The 23,339-nt window shown below is 41.0% G+C and overlaps 1 protein-coding gene across 1 annotated transcript; it reads left to right on the forward strand.

The window, feature by feature from the left end:
- Nucleotides 1-1,819: 1,819 nt before the first annotated feature.
- Nucleotides 1,820-21,401, forward strand: LOC308038616 (elongin-A-like; the record flags this gene model as incomplete). The annotated part of the gene is made up of 11 exons (XM_080341394.1): nt 1,820-1,897; nt 9,133-9,189; nt 11,333-11,445; nt 12,510-13,206; nt 15,012-15,111; nt 15,949-16,113; nt 16,702-16,799; nt 17,604-17,784; nt 18,271-18,394; nt 21,082-21,200; nt 21,340-21,401. The coding sequence occupies 11 exons, from the start codon at nt 1,820-1,822 to the stop codon at nt 21,399-21,401; spliced, it is 1,794 nt and encodes a 597-aa protein (XP_080197520.1).
- Nucleotides 21,402-23,339: the final 1,938 nt, after the last annotated feature.

The following is a 23,339-nucleotide window of genomic DNA, read 5'->3' on the forward strand; positions in this document are numbered from 1 at the left end:
TATCCAACCTGAGTGCTCTGCCTACTGTATTGCTCTACAAGTTATTTTGGTTTCTCTACTGATAAATTTGCTATATGCTGTGCCAAGCTGTAATAAGATCTATTTTGCAAGAGTAGTAACACTAACGTGCAAATACCAGACTTCGGCCTACTTAAAATCCTCCTGTAGCTCAAACTGGATACACTCTTTTTAACACTCCCACCAAACACTGCTTTAAAGAGTGAAAGTTGTTCTATATATCTTTTAAAATTATACCTACATCAACTTCCCAGGAAATACTGCAAGTTTTTTTTACAAGGGACTCATTCAGCTTGGAGTCTTTCAAGCAAGTGCTCAGCCTCAGCAAGTTCCATGGCAGAGATCCTGTTTCATCTATGCAGTTTGCACAGCACCAAAGACTCATTCCCTATGCTATGTTTTTTGTGACCTTAAGTACACCACAGAGGAGCCATGCTGGAAGTTGCAGGGCCCAAAAGTGCTTTCTCTCTCTCAAAAAAAAAAGCATTAGCCATCAGGCTGTAAATAAGGCAGGACAGAAAGGAGGACAGCTTCAACCGGAGCGCTGCCTTCACCTGCCGGCTAGGGCTGCAGGAACGTGCCTGTGGGCACCAGTCACATCTTCACGGCCTTGGCCTTACTAACCCTGTGTGTGCTGTTGTACTCAATGGTCGCTAAGCAGCCTTACAGCCACATAGAAGCAACAGAAATGCAATGGACCTTAGAATTACCTACAAGGAACCCAACCAGTTTGCATGAGCAATTGCAAATGACTCTGATGCCAGCGATGTCCCATATACTTCCCGGTGCACCCCAGGGGCAGGGACCTCTCAGGGCTTCTCCACACACCTGTACCGATGGACCTACTTTGCACATTGTGTATTTAAATAAAGTTGAAAGAGGCAGAAGAAAGAAAAAGCATGTAGTCTTTATCGTTGCTGATAGTTTGGTAGCAAACGACCAGGTCAACTGTGGTTATCAGCAAACAGACCAGCACTGAAGAGCTTTGGGTCAGGCCCTCATGGCTGTGCTTGCCTCGGTGACAGGAGACCAGAGCCCGGGCTGTCAGCATGGCCCAGGCACAGCTCTGGCCCTGGCCATGGAGACCACATCTGGAATATTGTGTCCAGTTCTGGGCCCCTCAGTTCCAGAAGGACAGGGAACTGCTGGAGAGGGTCCAGCGTAGGGCAACAAAGATGATGAAGGGAGTGGAGCACCTCCCTTATGAGGAAAGGCTGGGGGAGCTGGGGCTCTTTAGCTTGGAGGAGACTGAGGGGTGACCTCATTAATGTTTATAAATATATAAAGGGTGAGTGTCACGAGGACGGAGCCAGGCTCTTCTCGATGACAACCAATGATAGCACAAGGGGTAATAGGTTCAAATTGGAACACAGGAGGTTCCATTTAAATTTGAGAAGAAACTTTTCAGTGAGGGTGACAGAGCACTGGAACAGGCTGCCCAGGGGGACTGTGGAGTCTTCTACTCTGGAGACATTCAAAACCTGCCTGGATGCCTTCCCGTGTAACCCCATCTGGTTGTTCCTGCTCCAGCAGGGGGACTGGACTAGATGAACTTTTGAGGTCCCTTCCAATCCCTGACATTCTGTGGTTCTGTGATGGAGCCCCATCTGTGAAGTCCCCGGGAAAAAGTCAGAGGGCGGCCCGGGACACGGCTCAGCTCAGCTGAGTTCGGATGAGCAGTGCGTGGCTGCTCAGATGGCCCTGAGTCCCGCAGCCCCGAGGCCGGGCCGCTGCACCGCCTATGGCGCGGCGGGCGCTCCTACAAAAGGGGAGCGCGGGGGCCGGGCGGGCGGTCGGTGCCATGGCTGAGGGGCGGGGCGCTGCGCGGAGGGTGCTGGAGCTGAAGGAGCGGCTGAGCTGCGCGCAGGACGCCGCGCAGGTACCCGCCCCGCGGCCGCGCTTGTTTCGCGGAGGGGGGGGGGGGGGGGGTGCGGGTTCCACCCGGGGCCGATAGGAGGCCGCTTCGCTTTCTTAACGTGCACTCTTTATGTTTACGTGTATGATGTAACGCAGTAGCGGTGCGAGTGGCGCTGCGTGTGGCCGTGCCGTGGCGGCAGCAGCCGAGCCGCTGTCGCAGCCGCGCTGAGGGGCCGGGCCCCGCTGTCCCCCTGTGGCGGCGGGTGCCGGGCCCTGCCCAGCAGGAACGGGTGTCTGAGCCGGCTGGGCCGCCGAGGGAGAGCCTGTGTGAGAGACTTCGGCCCTGGGTCTCTGTTGTGTTTCCCTCCATCGCCATGGCCAGGAGAGGCTGGGGAGCGGTTTGGCCACGCGTGGTTATTTCGCGGGCTAAAGCTTTGTTAGGGTGTCCGAGAGGCCCTGTGTGCAGTCAGGTGAGGAGGACAAGGGCAGCCAGAGCTGTGTGTCATGTCGTTACATCTGACAGGTAACGCTGATTGTGTGAGGTCTTGTCAGCCTGGCCAGGAGGTCAAAACACAGCAGATGGAGAGCTAATTTCTGTGTTTGTAAACAGAGCTTTTTCTCAGTGAAATAGGTGTTTCAGCTTTGTTTTAATGGTGCGCAGCAAGAGCAGTGGGAGCTGTCGCACCCTATGCATTTGTTATTCCTGGTGCAAGAAGAACAAAGCTGCTCTTATCTCTGAAAGAAATTAACAATCTCTGTAGGATAGCGGGGCTGCTCTGTTAGCTGCAAGGACTAGATAAGGATTACTGGAAGCAGGAAAACATCAGCGGGGAGATGGATCAGAGCAGCCTACAGAAGCTGTGCTCAACACTCGAGGTACTGAGACAGATGGGGAGATAAGCACGGACTCCAGGGTGCAAAAGACATCCTTGTGCTTTGAGAGGCAGCCCAGGCTCTGAAGAGCCTGGCTCCATCCTTGTGACACTCACCCTTTACCTATTTATAAATGTAAGTGAGGGCACCCCTCAGTCTACTCCAAGCTAAAGAGCCCCAGCTCCCTCAGCCGTTCCTCATAAGGGAGATGTTCCAGTCCCTTAAACAACTTTGTGGCTCTGTGCTGGACTCTCTCAATCAAATGCATTCTGTACTTTCAAAGTGAATTCAACCCTCAAAAAAAAAATCTCACCGTTTTCAATACACCTTCTTCAGTCAAATGTGATTCATTGGTTTGTAAAATGCTGAGGCCAATTTGGCTTATATTGCTTTGCTTCTGCTTCCTTCAGAGCCTGGGCTGCCCCTCAAAGAATGAGGATGGTTGGTGTTGATATGCTGTTCTGAACAAGAGATTGAAAGGGGAAAGAAAGAAAAAATTCTAGAGGTAATTAATTTTTAAGTGATCCCAAAAGAATAAGTTTCAAGTGAAAAATGTGAATAGCCCTGGCAGATTTGGCTTTGTGCCAAGTGGTGCAACTGAGATGCACAGTTTTCATGTAGCAGGACTGTAAAGCAGGTGCTGCATAAAATGGGACTAATGGTGGTGCTGCAGCACTTCTGCTGGCTCTGGTAAAACTGTGCCTAGTGAAACAGATGTATTTATGGATAACAGGGTCTAAGGAGTGGTAGGGGAAGTGAGAAACTGATAGCAAGAAATTGGTGGTCATGAAATGCACTGCTAATAAAAGGTAAATCTAGTCATAGAAAATATGTGGTTATGTTTAAAAACAAAGAGGAAAGTTTTAGGTATGTGTGGAAAGAATAAGTCAATATTACAGATGTGTATGTAGGTAAGTGTTGGTGTTGTCAAATATTTCTGTTCCATACATCAGAGTAATATTTGTGTTAGCACTCTTTAATAGTTGCTAAATACTTTTTGATTTGATAGTAACCGCAGAAGATGTGGAATATTGATCATTCATGTCAAAAGCTTCTTAATGTGTGAGGTTTGATAGCAATCCCATTAGGTTTTCAAAGAATTGACCAAAGAATGAACAGAACTAATGATTTAGGTTTTGAACTATGTTCCAGATGCTAGGGAAGTTCAGCAAGAGGGGGGAAAAAAGTACTGTGCTATTGTTCTTATAGGTAAATGAAATAGGCTTCTTTCACATTGATCATGAAGGAATGTATTGAGCAGCTGCATGATGTTGCATATAAGATGTAACTGATGTAGAGTTAAAGGATGGTGCTATGATCCATGCCACTCAATGAGGCTTTATCTAGATATGTACTGCCCAATTTATCTCAAATTGTATTCAGCTGACACTAACTGTCATAAATACATGCAAATCTCTTCCACATTTGACTTCTGTATGATGCTGATTACAGTAGCAATGTTATGGGCCCGATGCAATACATAAAATGGATTTCAGTTGCACTCACCTAAAATCAGTGCCAGACTTTATCAGGAAAAAATGTTGATCTGTGGTTTTGGTTGTGGGTTTGTGGTGTGTGTGGTTTTTTTGTTTTGTTTTGGTTTTTTTCTGGAGGGGGTGGGCGTGGTGATTACGTATCTATTCTTGACATGATGCTGCTCAAATCTTTCTTAGTTTAGAAGACAGCAAGCATTCTAGGGAAGTGCTACAACTACTGAAGTAATTTGTGTAGATGGAGAGAGACTCTTCTAGAATCCAGCTTTGATCATGTGCTGGCTACAGTCATTTGAGCAACACACATTTTAGCATGGCTCAGTGGAAAGTCACAGCTAGGAGCTATGAATATAGGTCAGTCAGGATAGGAGACTGTATTTTGGAAAGCATTGACTCAGAAAATGATTTGGAGCTCTGATGTATTACCAGTTGAGCATGAAATTGCAGTACAATGCAGTGGCTCATGGAATAAATTCTCTCTTTGGGTAGCTTAGTGGGGTTATGTTATTACTGCTATATAGCATTAGAGGGACAGTTACAGGAATATTATGTCCTGTTCTGGGGACTGTTTTTAAAAACAACACTGCCAAGCTGGAAAGACAGTAAGACAGCCAGAGAATGGCTATAGGTCTGGCTAGCATAACTTACTGAAACTAAAAAAAACAAGGTAAAGTGTGTGAGTAGTGTTTACATTTCTCTGTTGTACAAGGTGTTTGAAAGAAGACTCTTTAATTAAGAGATCACTGGATTTATTAGCTGAAAACAAAGTTAGACAATTTTTTTAGGCAAATAGTTGTGTGTGGGTTGTGTGTTTTGTTTTTTTTGTTTTTTTTTTTTTTTTTTAAACTGAGGGCATATGAATGACTTACTTGGATATGTTGGGTTTTTCTGACATGTTGTCTTGAAAGTCTTGATGCTCTTTCAGATGAGATGTCTAGTTCAGCCAAAAGTTATGGACTTGGTGAAATTTCATGGGCTGCATTATAGAAGAGAATGAGCTAAAGAATCGTGGGGGATTGCTTTGAGAGATGCAGCTAGTGAGTGAGCAGCGAAGGAGAGAAAGCAGGGAAGAGTGACTGTGGTGAAATGTTGAGTCAATCCCTTGACCACATGTGACCTGGGGACCTGCTAATGGGTCTCATCCTGAGGGTCCAGGCTCAGCTAGAAACAGTGAGGAGATGTTACAACACTTGTTTAAGGGATAGTGGAGCAAAACTGGTCCAATGGGAAGAGACCAAACTTAGCACAGCTGGGATCTGTTGTTATTGTCACTTTGCTTTCAGTTTTACTCTGGAAAATTTTGTTTGCTCACATGGCTCTTACCCATTGCTCATTACCATTGCTCTCAGCTTTGCATACCTGCTTTCTCTCCTCTCCTTCATCTTAGCTTGCTCTAGCTCCTGTTGTCACCTTTGCTTTCCTCTCACACGGGTATGTATGTGCCAGCTCTCTTTGTCTATAAGGCTCTGACTCTTTCTGTTTACATTTCATAAAGATATGTATCTTGGGCTTGCTTGGAAAGTCATTTATTGGAAAAACAACAATCCTAAGGGCTTTGGATCATTCTTTAGAAATCAGTATTTAGGAATTATATAGAATAGCTCAGGGTCTCTATATAGAGGTAGCTTCTATGTTCCTCAAAGTTTTTTTATAAAGTTTGCCTTCTCTTTTAAAGTCAGAGTTTTTCCATGAGGGTATAGCTGATAGTGATATGTGAGGTTAAATACTCTGAAAACCGGTGGAAGGTTACATATATATTCTGTGTATATGGAAGGACTTGGCGGGGGTGGGAAATTACAGGATACAGTCCAGCAAGATAAGAAATGCCCGATGGGCTACAAATGCTATTGTACATGATGTGGTTAGAGCAAGGCAACTCAACAGTCAATCTTCATTTTGTTTTAGAAGGCTTGCTCATATAAATGACTTTTTTTGCCTTATTTTATGTAATAGTTGTAAGGGTGCACCATATAAATATAATGACACCAAAGTTAGTGTTTCTAACAAACTTTAGTTTCAGTGACAAGCTTTACTCTGTCTTACTCCTCACAGTTTACCTTTCTGGGGCCTTCACCAAAGTCTGATACATAGGGGAGCTTGGTATTTGTGCTTTAAGAAGCAAACAGCCCTTCTCAGTCTTAGATAGAGAAATCAGAACTCTCTAACAAATAGAATAAATACAAAGTTTCTCTGCTGTTACTGATGTTTGCTACAAATAAAATTTGCTTGTTTCTTGATTGTGCCTGTAAGTAGATTTGGTTCTAAATGCCAAGGGCTCGGAGATGGACGATTCCTACCAGCAGCCTGGAGGCTGCCACTTACACTGTCAGGTTCCAGCACAAGGCAGCTGGAGGTCTCTCTGCTTTGGTAGTCCTGTGTATACAGAGCTGCCCATCTCACTGCAGCCTGAGCTGTTCCCTGCTTCCCAGAAATCAGGATCACTCCTCCTAACAGGCTTGTCAGAGTGGTTGATCAATGCTTTCTGTCTTGTTTGTCTGAATTTGCTAAATGTGATATACAGGGTGTTTCAAGAAGATGGACCCAACATGTTAAAATTACACAAAAATTTACAAATGGTTAAATGAGTTATCAAGTTTTATTAGCATTTTTATAAATGCTCTAAGTTCCCTCTTCCTGCTGTATGGACTGTAGGAGTTTCATTCATGAGATATAGTGATTTTGAATTGGGTCCATCTTTTTGAAACACCCTGCACATTTCAAGGAAGCGAAATGAACAATGTGGTGTTTGGTGTAGAAAACTTTGAAAGTTTTGTCTTTTATTAAAATGTGTTGACTGCTTTTGGACATGCTGATGGTCTAGGTACTTTTGTGATTTAGCCTGTTGGTTTGAAGTTGTATGAATAGTAATTGCCTGCTTCCTGAATCTGTTCTTCTGAAATGAACTTGGCTTTATGCCTTAGTGCAAAACCATCAAGAGGAAACACTCAAAACCCCTATTCTCTTTGTAGCTTGTTTAAAACATCTTTTAGCATTCCACATGTAGGTTTGTCTCTGGCCTATGTGTTTTATTCCCAGTGGCTCGCACTGCTTTGTTATCTAGTCATCCTATATAGCACAACAGAACTTATCAGCAGTGGGCTACTTCATTTTTCATTGCAAAATAAGTTAAATGAGTGGAGATATATTTTTTTTTTTAGATTAAGTTAAGAAATTAACCTGACACTGATAACTGATAAATGTTGGAAGCAATTTTTTGGTTTTCCTACATAAGTATGTTTGCAATACATTCTTTCCCTGATAGGATTATTTTTAAAAAGTCTTAAGCTCATGAAATGTGTAGGCTGTACAAGTGAAGCATCTGGCAAAAGTTGAATGTTAAGCTTGTATTGTTCTCAGAAGGAAGAGTAGTTCTCTTGAGATGCAAAATTTATTTTTAGCTTCATTGCCTATACTGTTAGTTTGCTGGCTCAGTGAGTGTCTTACTATTAAATAGGAGATAAGCAGAACTTCTCATGGCTTTCATATTGGTTCTGAAATTTTGGTCAGGAAGCCTTTTTTGCAGGTGTCCTGCCATCTTGTAGTTAGCTGAAATTTTTGGCTGAGAGTTGATTTGCTACCTCTTGCCCTAGGTGTATGTCTTGCTGTTACAGCTTTTCTCATGTTTTCCCAGGCTGTGAAGCGTTTCTCCGGTACTTCTCTAGGTCTCAGAATCACCGCTGCAGGGTGGATGATTTACAGGAAGAAACGCATGCCAGGCATGTAGTTAGAGCCCACTATACACAGTGAAATTCAGTGTCAAGTCTGGGATTCCACTACTAATGCATTATAGGAACAGTGAAACTTCAAACAGTAGAGAAAAATATCCCACCAGTGCAATGTGTAAATTGTTTCTTCAAGTTGCTACTCACTTACTTTAGTGTCTCTTCCACCTCCTGCGACACCATTTCAGAAGCAATATCTAATATGATAACTGAAGCATTGTCACTTATTTAAGTTAGCATAGCTCTTGTTATAGTTAAAAAGTTTCTAGGTAGTGTGTTTTGCATTCCTACAGGTTCCTGTCATTGCATTTAGAAGTGGCAATGATCTGAAAAGTTTGACTAGTATTCCAGGCTTTGTAAAAACTCTGAAATGCTGTTGCTTCAGTTGCACATTAATTATGTCATCTATATAACACAGCTTCATGGCAGTTTGTGAAAGATATGGTGAATTGCTTGTGTGGAGTCAGCTTCAAGACTCTCGGGTACTGTATACCCATTGCCAAATAAATTGTATTTTATTGCCAAAGAAATGTATGCTCAGGTTATAAATGAGACTTTTGCATTGTTGAGTTTTGTAGCGGTTCTACACTTTGTCAGCATGAAACAAAACAGCCATTCTAGCTTGAGCTTATTTTGTTAATGTACAAATTGCAGATAGGTTTTCTAAACTTATTTTTTTAAGAGAAAAAACCACCCGTGTTCCCACCAGCTCTATTGTCCATTCTTGGCTCAGGCTGATGAAATAGTGATGCTGCCAACTGGGAGGGCTGCTGGGAGACTTGCTGATTTTTGCCTGGTAGTTCTGCATAATTCAGCTTTTCTGTTGGTTCTGTGACAAATGAAGGTCACTGCTGCACGAGGAGTGTCAGGACATATATGTAGTCTGTAGTACTGTATTGCTGATCTTTAATGTAATCTCTGTAGTGGTAAATTCATGCCTACTGGATTTTCTGGTCAAACTGAAATTAGGGGGTTGGCAAAACTGGTTCCCAGTACAGATTTCAAGCACAGCCCCGATGCGCAGTAAAGGAGTGCTTACATTTTCCTGGAGTTACTGGATATTGCTCTTAACACTAGTGAGTATTTTTTGTTTAAACATGTGAATGAGAAAAACAGAATAGAACTTATGAATGTTTGTTTAAAAAAATAAATTTAATGTTTCCTTCCAGATTGTAGAAACACTTAAGGTACTGCAGGATTTGGATATATCACTGGATATTCTAGTGGTAAGTAAAAAAATACTACATTAAACTCTTCCATAGTGAATTAGTGTGTAAAGGTCAGGGGTCTGCAATCCCAGAAACAGTGAACATGTTGTGTTTTGTAACTTTGACTCTTAATCATGATTTGTTTAGTGCTCTGTACAGGGAACCATGGAGCCTTTTCCAAAAGCCCGCTGGAAGCTGGGCATTCAACTTGCCCAAGGCCAACAGTGATCGTGCTGAGCAGGGGTCTGAGCATATAGAAAACACTTTGCTACACAGGGTTGATTTCTTCTCACTGTAAAACTGCTTTCAAGTCAGTATTTAAGACAAAATGCATATCTGTGAACCCTCCTTTAGGTCAGTTGTCTAAATCATCTGTCTTTTATTAGTAGCTCAATGTTAGTTTCCTGCATTTAAAGAGCAGACATCCCAAGTAAGTATACTCTTGACTTGTATCTTTATCCAAGCTGCATCCTATCAAATTTTGTGTTGGAAATTCTCACACTGATCTGTGAAGCTTCAAGTTACTATGAGCAATGTGTCTGTATTTTGGGAAGAGGCAAATGTGGGTTTTACATGAGGGTTCCACGTATTTTTAACACATTTGAAGAACAGCAATAGCTATAGGAAATAATCCCACTGAATTTCTTGCATCTGTTTGTAATACACTGACCCACCAAACCAGTATTGCTTAAATTATGTAGAAGCTAAATATCCTTAAAGTGAATTCAAGGAAGTCCTTTCTAAGGTGTGAGCTGATTGTGTGGGAGTAGCACATGTGTAGCTTTTGTGCAGACTTCACAGGAATATAATTTCAGTAGTCAGCAAGAGCATTAAGAGGTTGCTGCTAACCTAGTGAATTCCAGGTCTTGTCTACATCTTCATATAACTCATTCACAAATCAGAGCTACTTACTGATAATACAGGATTGAAAAAAATTACCTGTGGTTCTATATGCACTCAAAGTCTGCAGGATAGTTGTGCTTAAACAACACTCAAGTCCCTAGAGCAAGACTTGAAGGCAAAATGGTAATATGAAAATAATTGTACTGGGAAGAAAATGGAAAATGACAGATTTTAAATGTCAAATTTGTGTGGTTGTGTTGTATATGGATTTTTTGGGGGTGGGTTGGTTGGTTTGTTTTGTGATGATGGCGGTGTTTTCCCCTGCTGTGGCTGAAACTGAGGCTGAATTGAGCCATATGAACCCTGCTCCTTTGACCTCTCTAACCTATACTACTCCTGGTTGAGATGCATTTTCGATTACTCTCTGACATGTGCTCTCTGTGCTCTCTGACATGCTAAAATGTACCTGCATAAGCCTAAATGGAATTTGAATTGATTAATCTAATTCACTGGATCAGTATGTGTTTTGTGAGTTTTGAGCCAAGTGAACTTCCTGGAATACATGCATTTAATGGAGAAAAATGACTTCTCTTAGTTTTATGAATTAAGATTGCATTTTGTTCCCCACATTTGGTTATAAATATCTACCTTCAGTTCTGTTTGCAATATAAAGTATTTTAGCTGCCATAAGACTTCTCTGACTACTGGGATAATACTGTTTGTAGCAATTTTAGAGAAGGTTTTTTTGGGATCACAGAATCGGCTGGGTTGGAAAAGACCTCAGAGATCATCGAGTCCAACCCTTGGTCCAACTCTAGTCTGTTTACTAGATCATGGCACTAAGTGCCATGTCCAACCTCACTTTTAAAAACCTCCAGGGACGGCGAGTCCACCACCTCCCTGGGCAGCCATTCCAATGCCTGACCACTCTCTCTGTAAAGAATTTCTTCCTAATATCCAGCCTAAATCTCCCCTGGCAGAGTTTAAGCCCATGCCCCCTTGTCCTTTTGCTGACTGCCTGGGAGAAGAGACCAATCCCCACCTGGCTATAACTTCCCTTCAGGTAGTTATAGAGAGTGATGAGGTCACCTCTAAGCCTCCTCTTCTCCAGACTAAACAACCCCAGCTCTCTCAGCCTCTCCCCATAGGTCTTGTGCTCAAGTCCCTTCACCAGTCGTGTTGCTCTTCTCTGGACCCGCTCCAGCACTTCAATGTCTCTCCTGAAGTGCTGATGTGAATGTGAATGATGTTAATCATCATGTGAATGATGTTAATCATTATTTTTGTCTGCCTATCATTATTGTACTATCTGCAACAGGAAACTGGCATAGGCAAAACGGTGAACAGTTTTAGGAAACATGCCACTGCTGGAAATGTAGCTAAAACCCTGGTAAAACAATGGAAAAAACTTATTTCTCCAGAAAATAAAAGGTAGGTGTGAACTAACTTTTTTCTAAAAGTTAATTATAATGTAGTGTAACTTTATAAAATATAGCTTGGAAAGCTTAGGAAAATGTTTGGAAAGACAAATATGCATTTGGACAAATGTATAAATTGAATGGAAGAAATGAATCTTTCTTTTATAAAGTATCAGAAAACAAATCAGAGCAACCAGTATTGGTGCCAACCAGTGCTCTGATTTCAACTGCTTTTTTTTTCTTTTTATACTGGCAGCTGATACAAGCAGGGCTAAGCCAGTGATGGGCACTGCTCTGCTCTTCATGAGGGAAGTGAGAAACTTCTTTCTTCCCAGGGGTAGTGGTTAGATGAGGCAGCTCTCCAGTGATTTGGTTACACAGAGGGCTTTCCTTTAATGTTCTAGTGGACTGAGAGCATCTTCCAGTATTGGAGGAGTCACACAGAAGACGTGCGACTTCTTCTCAGAATGAAACAGCCACCACTGGCGTGGTGAGGCTGACTGTGCTTTAGATGTTTTGGAGACTTCTGACAATTTGAGATTGAGCTGAGAAAGCCAAAGGTTTGGATTTGCTACATAGTGCATTTTAAATATGAAGTTTTTCAAACAATGGGAAAGTGAAATACCAGAACTTGTGACAAGCAAAGCATAGAGGCTGACCTGTTGTAAACTGTCATAAATTCTGTCTTCTGGTTATTTCAAGTACCATGTCTGTGTTATAAGACATACAGGGAAACTCATGTAAAAAGAGGTGTCCAACATGTTATAAGCAAATAGTACAGTGTCGGGCATGTTTTCCTACTGCTGTTTATGTCCCTACTCCCCACTTGTACTGCTGTCAGTTCTTCTTGCAGTATTTAGTGGTGCTAGATCAAACAGCTGCTTCTCTGGGATTCTGTACTGATAACAGAAGAATAAGCAGACAGTAGAGCACTGTTCTGGATCTTGTAAAATTGTGACACATGATGTGATTTAGTGCTTTGAGTTTTACTAATATAGGTATAAAGGTTGGCTGTTCAAGAGTTTAGCATCAGATCAAGCATGGATGTGACTTTTTTTGTTGTTTTTTGTGTTGCAGTGGTCAAAGAGGAAGAAAACAAAATACTGAAAAAGACAGGACAAAATCTTCTGTTTCCAAGGAGATTAAGCCTTCAGATGAATCCAAAGCAACTGTACTGGCTTCCAGAAGTTCCAATAGCGTTCCCATTTCTAAAAAGTTGAATAAGCACCATACTTGTAGTGAAAAGACCAAGCAAAGTAGAGATTCTGAGTCTCAAAAAGAAGGTGATACTGAAGAACGTAGCAGGAGTGGTTCTAAGCATGCTTCTCAGGGTACCAATCCCCAAGCTAAAGAAGGTGACTTCAAAGACAGAACATCCATAGGCAGCAAGAAAGTTTCAGAAGAGCAGCATTCCTCTGTAGCCAAGAAGGATTCACAACCCTTGAAGGAAAGGCCTAGTAAGGATGCTTCCAGACAGGGAAATCCTGAGCATGGGAAGAAACCAAAACAAAAACTTGTCATAGAAAGCAAAGCCAAATTATCTAGTGATGAGGAATTTGAGCCCCCTACTATGTCATTTGAATATTATCTTAATTATGACCAGGTTACCAAAAACAGGAAGAGGAAGGCTTGTTCTACAGGTGAACGGCCAAAGAGCAGCAGTGAACAGACAAAGAGCTCATTATCACAGAAGACTTCAAAATTTTCTCTTGCAAAAGAGGGAGAGGAAGATTTAAGAAGTGAGGGTGATCAATCAGAAACTCCCAATAAAAAGGTAAACCCCTGCATGATTGAGACAAATTGGTGACCTTATTAATGTTTATAAATATATAAAGGGTGAGTGCCATGAGGATGGAGCCAGGCTCTTCTCGGTGGCAAACAATGATAGGACAAGGGGTAATGGGATCAAGCTGGAACACAAGAGGTTCCACTTAAATTTGAGAAGAAACTTCTTCTCAGTGAGGGTGACAGAACACTGGAACAGGCTGCCCAGGGGGGTTGTGGAGTCTCCTACTCTGGCGACATTCAAAACCCACCTGGACATGTTCCTGTACGACCTCACCTAGGCATTCCTGCTCCAGCAGGGGGATTGGACTAGATGATCTTTTGATGTCCCTTCCAATCCCAAACATACTGTGATACTGTGAAATAGCAAATAAACTGTAGAAAAACAAGTGCTTTGGACTATTTATTTTCAGTGAAATTCAGCTGTGTTTATTTTAAGCAATGAATTACATGGCTCTGATATATCAGCTGCATTGTAGCTACCAATAATTGCAGTAATGGGGGAAAAATGATTGTTCATTGCATAGTAGTAGTTTACAATAGACTTGTATATTTAGGATGATTTCCAATATGGCAATAGGCTTTTCTCCATATAAGCTAATCTGTCTTTACCTGCAAAGTAAAGGTACTTACATTTGGAAAGACATTCTTCCATTCTTGACCAGCCTGGTTTGTGACTGTAGCAGCTGTTTTTGTGTAACACAGTTGTTTTGTCAGATGCTGTCATTCTTTAATAGTGAATGCTAAGGTAAGCAGTGGAACTCAACTTTCTTCTTTTAATGCATTGAAGTAAACCATAGTATTGCATATAAAAATAGCTTATATATGTTCGTAATGTGACATATTCTATGCTCTTGAAGTGAAAGAGACATAAGTAGCTCCTCTGAGCCAAGATAGGTCTAAACGTGTGTATTAATTAGACCTTGTAAATGGAGTCCTTTTGTGCACTAGGAGTTAGAGGTCTCTTAAGTCTTTTATCTTTACTGTGATGTGAAAGCTCCAGGCTTTGATTGTGGGAGATCTGCAATGTGAATGTGGAGTCTTCTGTCCCCGATTGAGAAATATTAATGCAGAGGCTTGTGTATGATAGTTTAGTGTAAACTGTTTGAGGAAAAAACTTGGATGTTCAAGCAATTGTATTAAATTATTAAAGATACTGAAATGAAGTTTAGGGAGATGCAAATTTTTGGCTCTAAGTGCTTGGTTTACAATTGGAGGACACCTGAGACCCAATTTAGATGTTGCACACAATTCTGAGCATTTGTAGGCACCTGTACTTAACAGACTGCTGCATCTTTAAATGCCTTTTTAAGGGGTTATCTGTGAAAATTTTATGCTAAAAGGCTTATTGAGCACAACTCAGGAGACTTGATAGCACCAGGTGGAAAGCTGTCTCTTGTCTTTCAGGGTGGCATTTAGTTTGCCTGTGAATATCCAATTGTGGTTTTGTCATCTTGCAGCTTTGTTGCATTCACTGCGTGCCTCTAACCTCAATAGAGATTTATCTGAAAGCCTGTTAGCTGAATACGTCTATGCTGTTCTTTAATCTCTTTTTATGCACTGATTGCAGATGTCCTACTAAGTTCCTTTTGTGATGTAGTCTTTATAAGTAGAGTATGAAAGAGTGTGCTGGAAAATAATCCAGTGAGTAAATTTTAGTGCAGAAAAGCAATAATTCAAGTTATTGTAGTTAACTTTGGGGTTTACTTAGGGTTTATTTTTGTGTAACTTATTTTAAGCCTCAGTAAAGCCAAATTTGTAATGTTGAAGTAGTATTTCCTTGACTGTTCACAGACCAAGGTGGCATCCCTCCAAGATCTTCTTAATACTCCACTGCCTAAATTTCTGACAGGCATCTCGATCTCATCTCCCCCATATGCTGCAGACTTTAAAGGTAAGTAGTATGCAAGGCTAGTAAATGTGCAACAGTGCAGATTTTTACAGCTCTATGTAGACATATCTTTATCCACTTTCATAATAAACTATAGTAGCTCATCTGTCCATGGCAAAGAAATTCCTCACCTTCCCTTTCTCATATATAGAAATCATGTTGAAGCTGAAAGGAGTTATAAAGGCTTCTGTCTTCTGGCTTGTTGCAGAAAAAAATACTGTGGAAAGTTACCATAGATGTAGAGAAGGCATAGAACAGGCTCCATTTATGCTTACTCCTGTCTATACCTTATAGCATGCAAAGCCTTAGTAGAAATAAGCTTGGGTAAAACAAATAGAGGAAGCACTAGGTCTGTCTTTGTCATAGGAACTTTCTACCATCTTTATAGGTAGGTGACACAAAGTGCTGGTGGTTCACCTAGCAGCTCTTGTGAGCTTTTGGAGGTTTCATATCACTCTGGTCTTGAAACATTGCTGCTATTGCAGCTCCCAGCTTTAGGATAACTTGGGAAGATCGATGGTGTGCTGGAGACTGACAGAGTGATCTAGATGAGAAGCCAGCTCACTCAGACCTGAGCTAAATAGTATAAGGTGGGTTTGAGTTGGTGCAGCTTACTTGCAGTGTGCATGCTGTCTTGGTGTTAGATGATGAATGGACTTCTGTAACACATAATACATGTACGGGACACAAACTGTAATGCGGTAACTTTGTATTTCAAGAAAAATGAATATATGTATGTGCTGTCAGCTCTGTTTCTCTCAAAGTGGAATGTTTGAAGCATTGTTAAATATCAGAAGGTAAAGGAAAAGCTACCTGATGTGTTGTTTGCAGCTTCCGTAGCACCTGTGGTAGAAGCACCCCAGCAAGTCAGTGAGATGGTTCAATTCACAGGACGAAGACTGAACTCTAAAATGCAAGTTTACTCTGGCTCTAAAACAGTCTGTCTTTCAAAGATGCTTACACTGTATGAACAGTGCATCCGTGTGCTTCAAAACAATATTGATTGTAAGTACTTTAAGGTATTTCTAGCAGGCTGTTTCTGAAAGTATATCAGATTTCTTTTTTTCCTCTGTGCTGACAATTGGCCTACTAAATAATATTGTCTCCCCCTACAAACAGTAACTCAGAGCAGGTTGAAAGGCACTTTAAAAAAAATGGGTTTATGGCCATGCTAAAATATAGTTTTGTTTTGAAAGCTTACCCTTTTTTAACCTCCAACTTTAGTTAAAATGTAATGTCCTATATATTATAAGTAAAAAAAGCCTGATTTTTTTTTTTTCTCCTTCAAGATGTTTGTTTACATAATTTCTTGATCACACATTCTAATTTATTTATTCTGTTGCGTAGGCAGAGAGGGGAGTGATGTACATCAGTAAAGATGGGGCAATAGCTATTCCAAGATGCTTTCTTCATCCTCAAATATAATTGCCAGTCAGTATGGAACTGCTGATTTATAAATATTTTCATAGCCTGACTTCAAAACATGGTCTGTTAGTGCTTGCTAAAATTAACTTGTATTTCTAAACTGTTTGAGTGGTGTTACCCACTGAGTGAAATAAATGAGATACTGAAAGTACTGTCCTTTTTTTGTAGCACTACGTGAAGTAGGAGGTGTGCCCTTTGAAATTCTTGAGCCTGTACTAACACGTTGCAAACCAGAGCAATTGTTTCAAATAGAGGAATGTAATCCGGTAAATTCTACCTTGTTAAATTCAGGGATCCACGGAGGACATGAGGCATCTGTTTCTGCCTTCCTTGCACCCTTTTTGATAAAGATTCTCCATGGGTTACACTGGTTTTTCTGTCCTGCATACTTATGTCTTTGAATTCAGCTGTCATCAAGCCTCTATTTCTCAAGTGTCAGGATTTAAAGCATTTGAGAGAATTATTACAGATGACTAAGTAAAAGCCAGCGTGGGTAGAAAAGTATTTCTGTTTCTAAAACTAAGGAAAAACAAAAAAAACCAGCCACCACAGTATTTACCACTGAAATAGCTGGGCAAGTCATAATAGACCCAACTGTTTTCAAGTTACAAACTGAAGGCTGCAAAGTGAGCCAGTTGGGAAATACCTGGGGTGAGATTTCACGTGTGTGGTAGACTCCTTACCTCCACTGTTAGGACTTCAGCTCTCTGATGCATTTGGACATCGAGGTTCTGAGTGTGTTGAATCTCATAGTGCAAGTTGGCCATTTCTGTGCATGCCAAAAACTGACCGCTGGTGTGGCTGAGCCTGTGCTGGAAACACAAGAGCAGCCTGTAAGCATGGCTCATTAACTGGGATATGGAGCTCTGCTGTTTGAGGCTTTGTGATTTCTAGACTGAAGTCAGAATCTCTGCAAGGTGTTCCATGTTGGTTCCTGAGACAGCATGTATGGTGGGATTTGTTCTGCACCTTTCTCCACCAGGGTCTTGGTCTTTGCCTACAGGCTCAGCTAACAGGTACTCTTGAAAATGTTTTTTTTAACTCTTTAAGATATCTTGTGTTCAAATTAGACATTTGTAGAAGAGTCTGACCACTTGTGGAAGAAACACTGCCAGAGAGATTTTAAAAATGAGAGCCTCCTGGAATATGAGTCTTGGCGTGAAATGTACTTGAGACTGTTTAATCAGAGAGAAGAAAAACTGAAGATGCTTACAAAAAATATTATTTCAGCTCAGTCTGAGAAACCAAAAGGTAAAATCTGTGGTTAGCTTTTCTACTTGCAAAACTCAGTATCTTCTGCTATTTTTGACACTTGATATGTAGGGTTTAGTGATTTGTTTGCACTGAGCACTAATGCTGTACCTCTATAAGTCATCAAGAAAGAACTGTTACTTTTGCTTTAAAAGTTACTCAGAAATAAATACATGCATTAATACAATACATTAATGCATAATACTTGCAGCATGCAGTAGACAAATCTTACTTTACTGGTTAGACTAAAGATTCTAAGCAAAAATGCCAATGTAATTAGAAATAATAAAGTTAATATGAAGAAATACTGTATGCAGTATGTTGTTCAGTTACTGTTTTGGTACCAGATTCTACTTTTCTGATATTTTTTTTTTCTTCTTCCCTAATTTAAACCTAGAGATTGTCACACAACCATATTATCAGCTGAGCTTTGAACATAGAGGGCAAAAAAAGTCACATATCATCTGCTCCTTTCTTCTGTATTAGGCAGACAAGTAAAAATGGCTTACATGAACAGTGCAGCAAAACCACCCAGGAACATTCGCCGACAGCAAGAAATCCACGGCACAGCAGGACCTGTCTCCCAGCTTCATCCCATAGAGAAGTGCAGGTAAGTGTTCTGTACTAGGCTTTTAATTTGAGTTTAGCTGTGTGTGTTTGCTTTCTGGCAAACATTTTTGATGTTATAAATAGCTCTCTATTTTCTTTTTTTTTAAGCAGCTAGTGGCTAGCAATTAAGTTGCCTTTTAAGTCTTGTGTGCTCCTTTGTCATGTGTACATTGTCATTGCAACATTGCTCCAAAGTGCCAGTGATGAATTCACCCTCCTAGCTGGAGAATGAGTGGATGCTGTTGTTTTTTTCCAGGTTACACTAATGCTGCTTGTCATCCTGGGGAGATTACAGTGCTGATGTTTTGTGTTTATAAACCTGCCTAGTAGCCTCACATGTTCTCCTGTTCTCCTAAAATCCTGGTCAGCTGTCTGGGGTGATAGAACTGACCAGAGTGCATCTCAGCAACTTTTAGTACTCTTGATGGTAGGTTTCTGCTTTGGCAGCTTAAAGGAGTGTCTGGAATAGTCAGTCCATAGCAGCAGCCAATACTGATCACTGGAGGAACAGAAAACTGGGATTCCATAACCATTTACTTTGTACAGCACAAAGCCAAATTTTCTTTGTGACATCTTAGTTCAGAGTAGTTCAACAGCCAGGAGAACCAAAGCTGAGATGTGATGTTTGTCCAGTTTCTGACAGCCTAATGAACTCTTGTAGCCTAGAGGATGGCTGCGATAAACCAGCTGTAGCACCAGCTTCTACCTCCTCTTCTCAGCTATGTGGAGACAGACTGCTGGTTTTTAGTGTTTGAATATCTGTTCTTGTCTGAAAGAAAAAATCAGCAGTTTGAGTCAGAAGCCCCACCTGGATTGATGGGTCTGTGTGTCAGCCTCTGGACTGTAAAGGCTATGGAGAGTGTTCATACTGCCTGAACATGGGGTAGCTTAAGCTGTGGTCACTCACTCTGCTATGGCCACTGGTGCCCTCCCTTGTCCTCATTTCCTGTGGTCATTCCCATGTTGGCATAACTGCTCTCTGATTAGCTGTCTCAAAATTATCCTTTTAGGGGAGTGTCAGGTGGAATGCTTTTCGTTAATCTGAATTAGGGAACAGTTAAACATGTTGACAAATATGTGAGTGGATAATGACAAGTAGCTGGGAACAGGAAGGATGAAACTTAGGCTGCTGCAAAGGTGAGGCAAGAGTGATTCAGTGTAGCTGAACACGTCAGGAGAGTCACTTTAAGTTGTTTCTGTTATGCTGCAGTGCCTGTTGTTGTGCTGAGTAATTTCTAGTTCTTAGGCACATGAACTAGATAACTGAACTGACTCAGGTTTATAGCGGGGGGAAAAAACCCTCCAAAACCATGAAAAAGTGTGTTTTCTGTGAATTTTGGAACTTTTTGTTGAGCGGCCTTGATTTCCTGCTCAGGATGGTGGTGGTATGGGGCAGGAATGACAGCCTGGGTGGAGGAACTTCTTGAAGTCAGCTTTTATACCAGATACAATGTTTTTATAGCTGCAACTTTAGCTGGTGAAAATAGGAAGCTTTTTTTCCATACTGTTGCCATTTCAGTGTAAAGATAGTCCCTCACCAAGGCAATAGCTTAAAGCACTTTGAGTTATGGTATTGCTTTCAGTTGCCCGGTGGCAGGTTGTATCTGTGTTGTGACAGACCAGCCTTGCAGTTTAAAGACCAACCTTGCAGTTTAGGTGCTTCAGGTACAGTACTGTCAATGTCCTTTCTGCTCCAGTTATCTCTGGAGCAATAGCTGAATGATGTAGTCAAAGCCCCTATGTGTTGTGGGTTGTATGTAGGTGGTGGTGGCGGTGTTCTTGTTGTAGTTTTCTTCTCCTCAGGCATAAGTGAGGAAGAACTGTTGTGTGAATGAAGCTGTAAGAGGGTCATTGCTTTGCTTTCTTGAGAAACAATCATTTGTTTAGGCATGATGAGCTTAACTTCATTGCTTTGACGTTGTCCTCTGAAAACCGATTGGTTTTGCAAGCTGTGGAGTTTGAAATCTTCAATTAAGAAGCTGGTCTTGCAGGAGCTATAGAGGCCCCTATGGCAGTTGTGCAGATCCCTGTCAGGCTGCTGGTGGCAGCTCAGCGTGCAGCGATATGAACATCAGTGACTGGCTCTGAGGTGTATGAGGCTGCCCCGACTGGTGATGTGGTGCTGACACCTTAATGCTGTGTTGTTTAAAAGTCTTTAGCAGTAGGCATCAGCTCTGCGTCTGCCTCAGTCCTTGGGCCATTGATTGAGGATTCCAACCTAATACTTAGGGTTAGTTATTGTGCCTTTTAGCTAGACATTCCTATCCAAAAAAAAATAAAGTGGAAAAAAAAGAGCGTTTTTAAATTTACTTTCATGATCTGTTAGAGGGCTAGTTAGTAGTTCAGCTGTGTTCAAAGAGGAAAATAGGCACAAAGAGAACTAAAGCACAGGGCATTATGAATCACAATGGTATTGCTAAGCATTTTGATCTGTCACAAATTCTGAGCATTTGATTTTAAAGACAAATAAGATGCATCAAATCTAATAAATGGAAAACTTGTGCGAGCATAGAAATGAACCTGAGGACCACCTGAGATCCCTTCTAACCTGAATTATCTTATCTTTAAATGAACAAACTTTTAAGTGTTTATGATCAGGAGTTTTTGTTTTTTTTTTTTTCCAAAATGAACCAGAGCAAATGTTAATTTGATATCAAATTTTAACTTCTTCCTATTCTGTTGTTTTAGAAGATCAAGGATTGCAGAAGGTGGAGACAGAAATAACACATCATCAAATCCAATCTGTGCTAGCAACAGTAGCTCTAGCTCAAGCATAGTGACTCAAGATGGAAAGAAGCCTATCAAAAGTAAATTAACTTTTGTAAGATTATCAAGATAATAGATATCAAGTTAAAACAATTAATATATGCTTGATATTATGCTAATACCATTTTAAGTCACTCACAGCTGTAATCCTAACTGGTCTCTTTTTTGTTTTTATTGGAGAAATTGCACCAATCATGAAGAAAACTTTGAAAGCATTGAAGAGTAGAGTTGGACGACGATAAAATAAGGCTGCATATTTGAAGCTTTATTTGAAGCTTGTGTGACTTTATATATCATGCTACAGCTAAAGAAAGTTATGTTCATGTAAAATTCTTCAGTTTGACTCAGTTAAAATAGTTACGAAACATTGTATGTGCAGAGGATTTGCAATAAAAATTGAAACATCAGAATCCTTTCATTCTGCTGCTTTCTTACTCACTAATGAGGAAAACTGAATTGAAATCAGGTCAGTACACACTAATGACAAATGCAGGCTTCCAAAGATGTTTCTATTCGTTTATGTACATATTAGCATAAGCTTTTCATGGAAGCACTTCAGCTGTGGGTATATTTTGCCAAGGTTAATGTTGTAGAAATTGCCACTAGTTACACTTACAGTTGCAAAGATATCTTGGCATTTCTTGCACAAGTGTTTTGGTAACTTAGTGTATTTTTTTCGCTAAAGGTTTTTGTAGGGAGACTTTTATTTTAAACATAATTGGTTGGATTTTAGTTTTTCCTCTTTAGGAAACAAGACTGTTCAAAAGACAGTCCTGGAGCTCAACTTCTGACCTACTAGAAGTTGGCTGTGAAACATCCTTACTCAGGACAACACATGCTTTTAAGCCCTTTTACTTGACTTAGGAAATGAGCCTTTAAAGGAGAGATAGAAGACAATGTTTATATTTAAATTGCCTTTTTAAAGCAGGATTTCTATACTACTAGGGTAAATAGGGCAGGCCATGATAGTGAGTTGATGAAAAATAATGTGTTATTCAGGACCTCTGTCTAGCTGGAAAATCTTTGTTAGAATAATTAAAACCAGACCTGTTCTTTTGAAATGCCATCTAAAGGCATGAAGTCCTTGTGTGGGAGACAGTATTTTGGGAACAAGCAGAAGGGAGGGAAACCAAGAATATCATCAGCGTGGTGCTGTGGTCATCGTGCAGGACTCATGCAGAATAATCCATTTAAATCTGGAGATGAGAGAAAACTTGTGCTGTACTGTGATCTGCTGCTCTCAGCCTGCTGTGAAGAGGCTGAACTCACAACCTTGAACATCAGCCTTTTGTGTTCAAAGTGGAAAAGCTATTTGGTCTTGAATAGCTGTCCTTTCAAGAGTTGGGGACTGCTGCAGTTTGGTCTGTGAATGGGTTTGCTTTCAGAAATGAAACACTACTTTGTAGTTGCTGCATCTAAACCAGTTTACTTGTATGAAAATGAGACTGACTTTACCTTGAAGGCATGGCTTACTCTTTCTGTAGACTGCACTCAGTAGCTGCCAGTAGGTAGCTTCTTCCTTTGTGCTTCTGTAGGATTTGGCACCTTAGAACTCCTGAAGCACAGTGTAAGGGTAAGATCATTATGAAACCACTTGCTGCCTCTTACTTAAGACACCCTAAGTGTGAATTTCCTCCCCATCATATAAACTTTCAGGTAGATTACAAAAATACTGCTACTAAAAATGGCTTTTACAGTCATAACATTCTCACACATACGTAACAGCTTGTGTAAACATTCTATAGTGGGATTTTAAGCCAGCAGGTGTGCTGCTGTGTTTTGGTTTTCCTCCATGTGTTATGGTTGCACTAAAAAGAATAAAATATAAAAACAGGTGTGTTCCCCTGGAAACTCTGTGGGGAGGATTCTCTGTCTCTAGGATCAAAACAAGCACTGACTAGTAGGAGAGGTGGTGCAGTGAGGTACAGATCTGTGAAGAATGCTGCTGGAGGAGCTCAGGACTGAAAGCTGGCTGAATGGCCAGTGTGCCACCCTGTGTCCATCAAACAGCTCTGGTCAACATGTAGGTGCTGATCTGTAGCAGAAGTTTAATTTGGCTGGAGGTTTGTATCAAGTGTGGTGTGGATTATTCAAGAATTCTGGGTTTTTTTGCTAAATTGCTTTTATTTGCTGTAGTTGTTGATGGTATCCTTTTATGTAAGAAAAGATGAAGGCGTAGC

This window comes from Nesoenas mayeri, assembly GCF_963082525.1.
Source record: "Nesoenas mayeri genome assembly, chromosome: 3".
Taxonomy (NCBI): Eukaryota; Metazoa; Chordata; class Aves; order Columbiformes; family Columbidae; genus Nesoenas; species Nesoenas mayeri.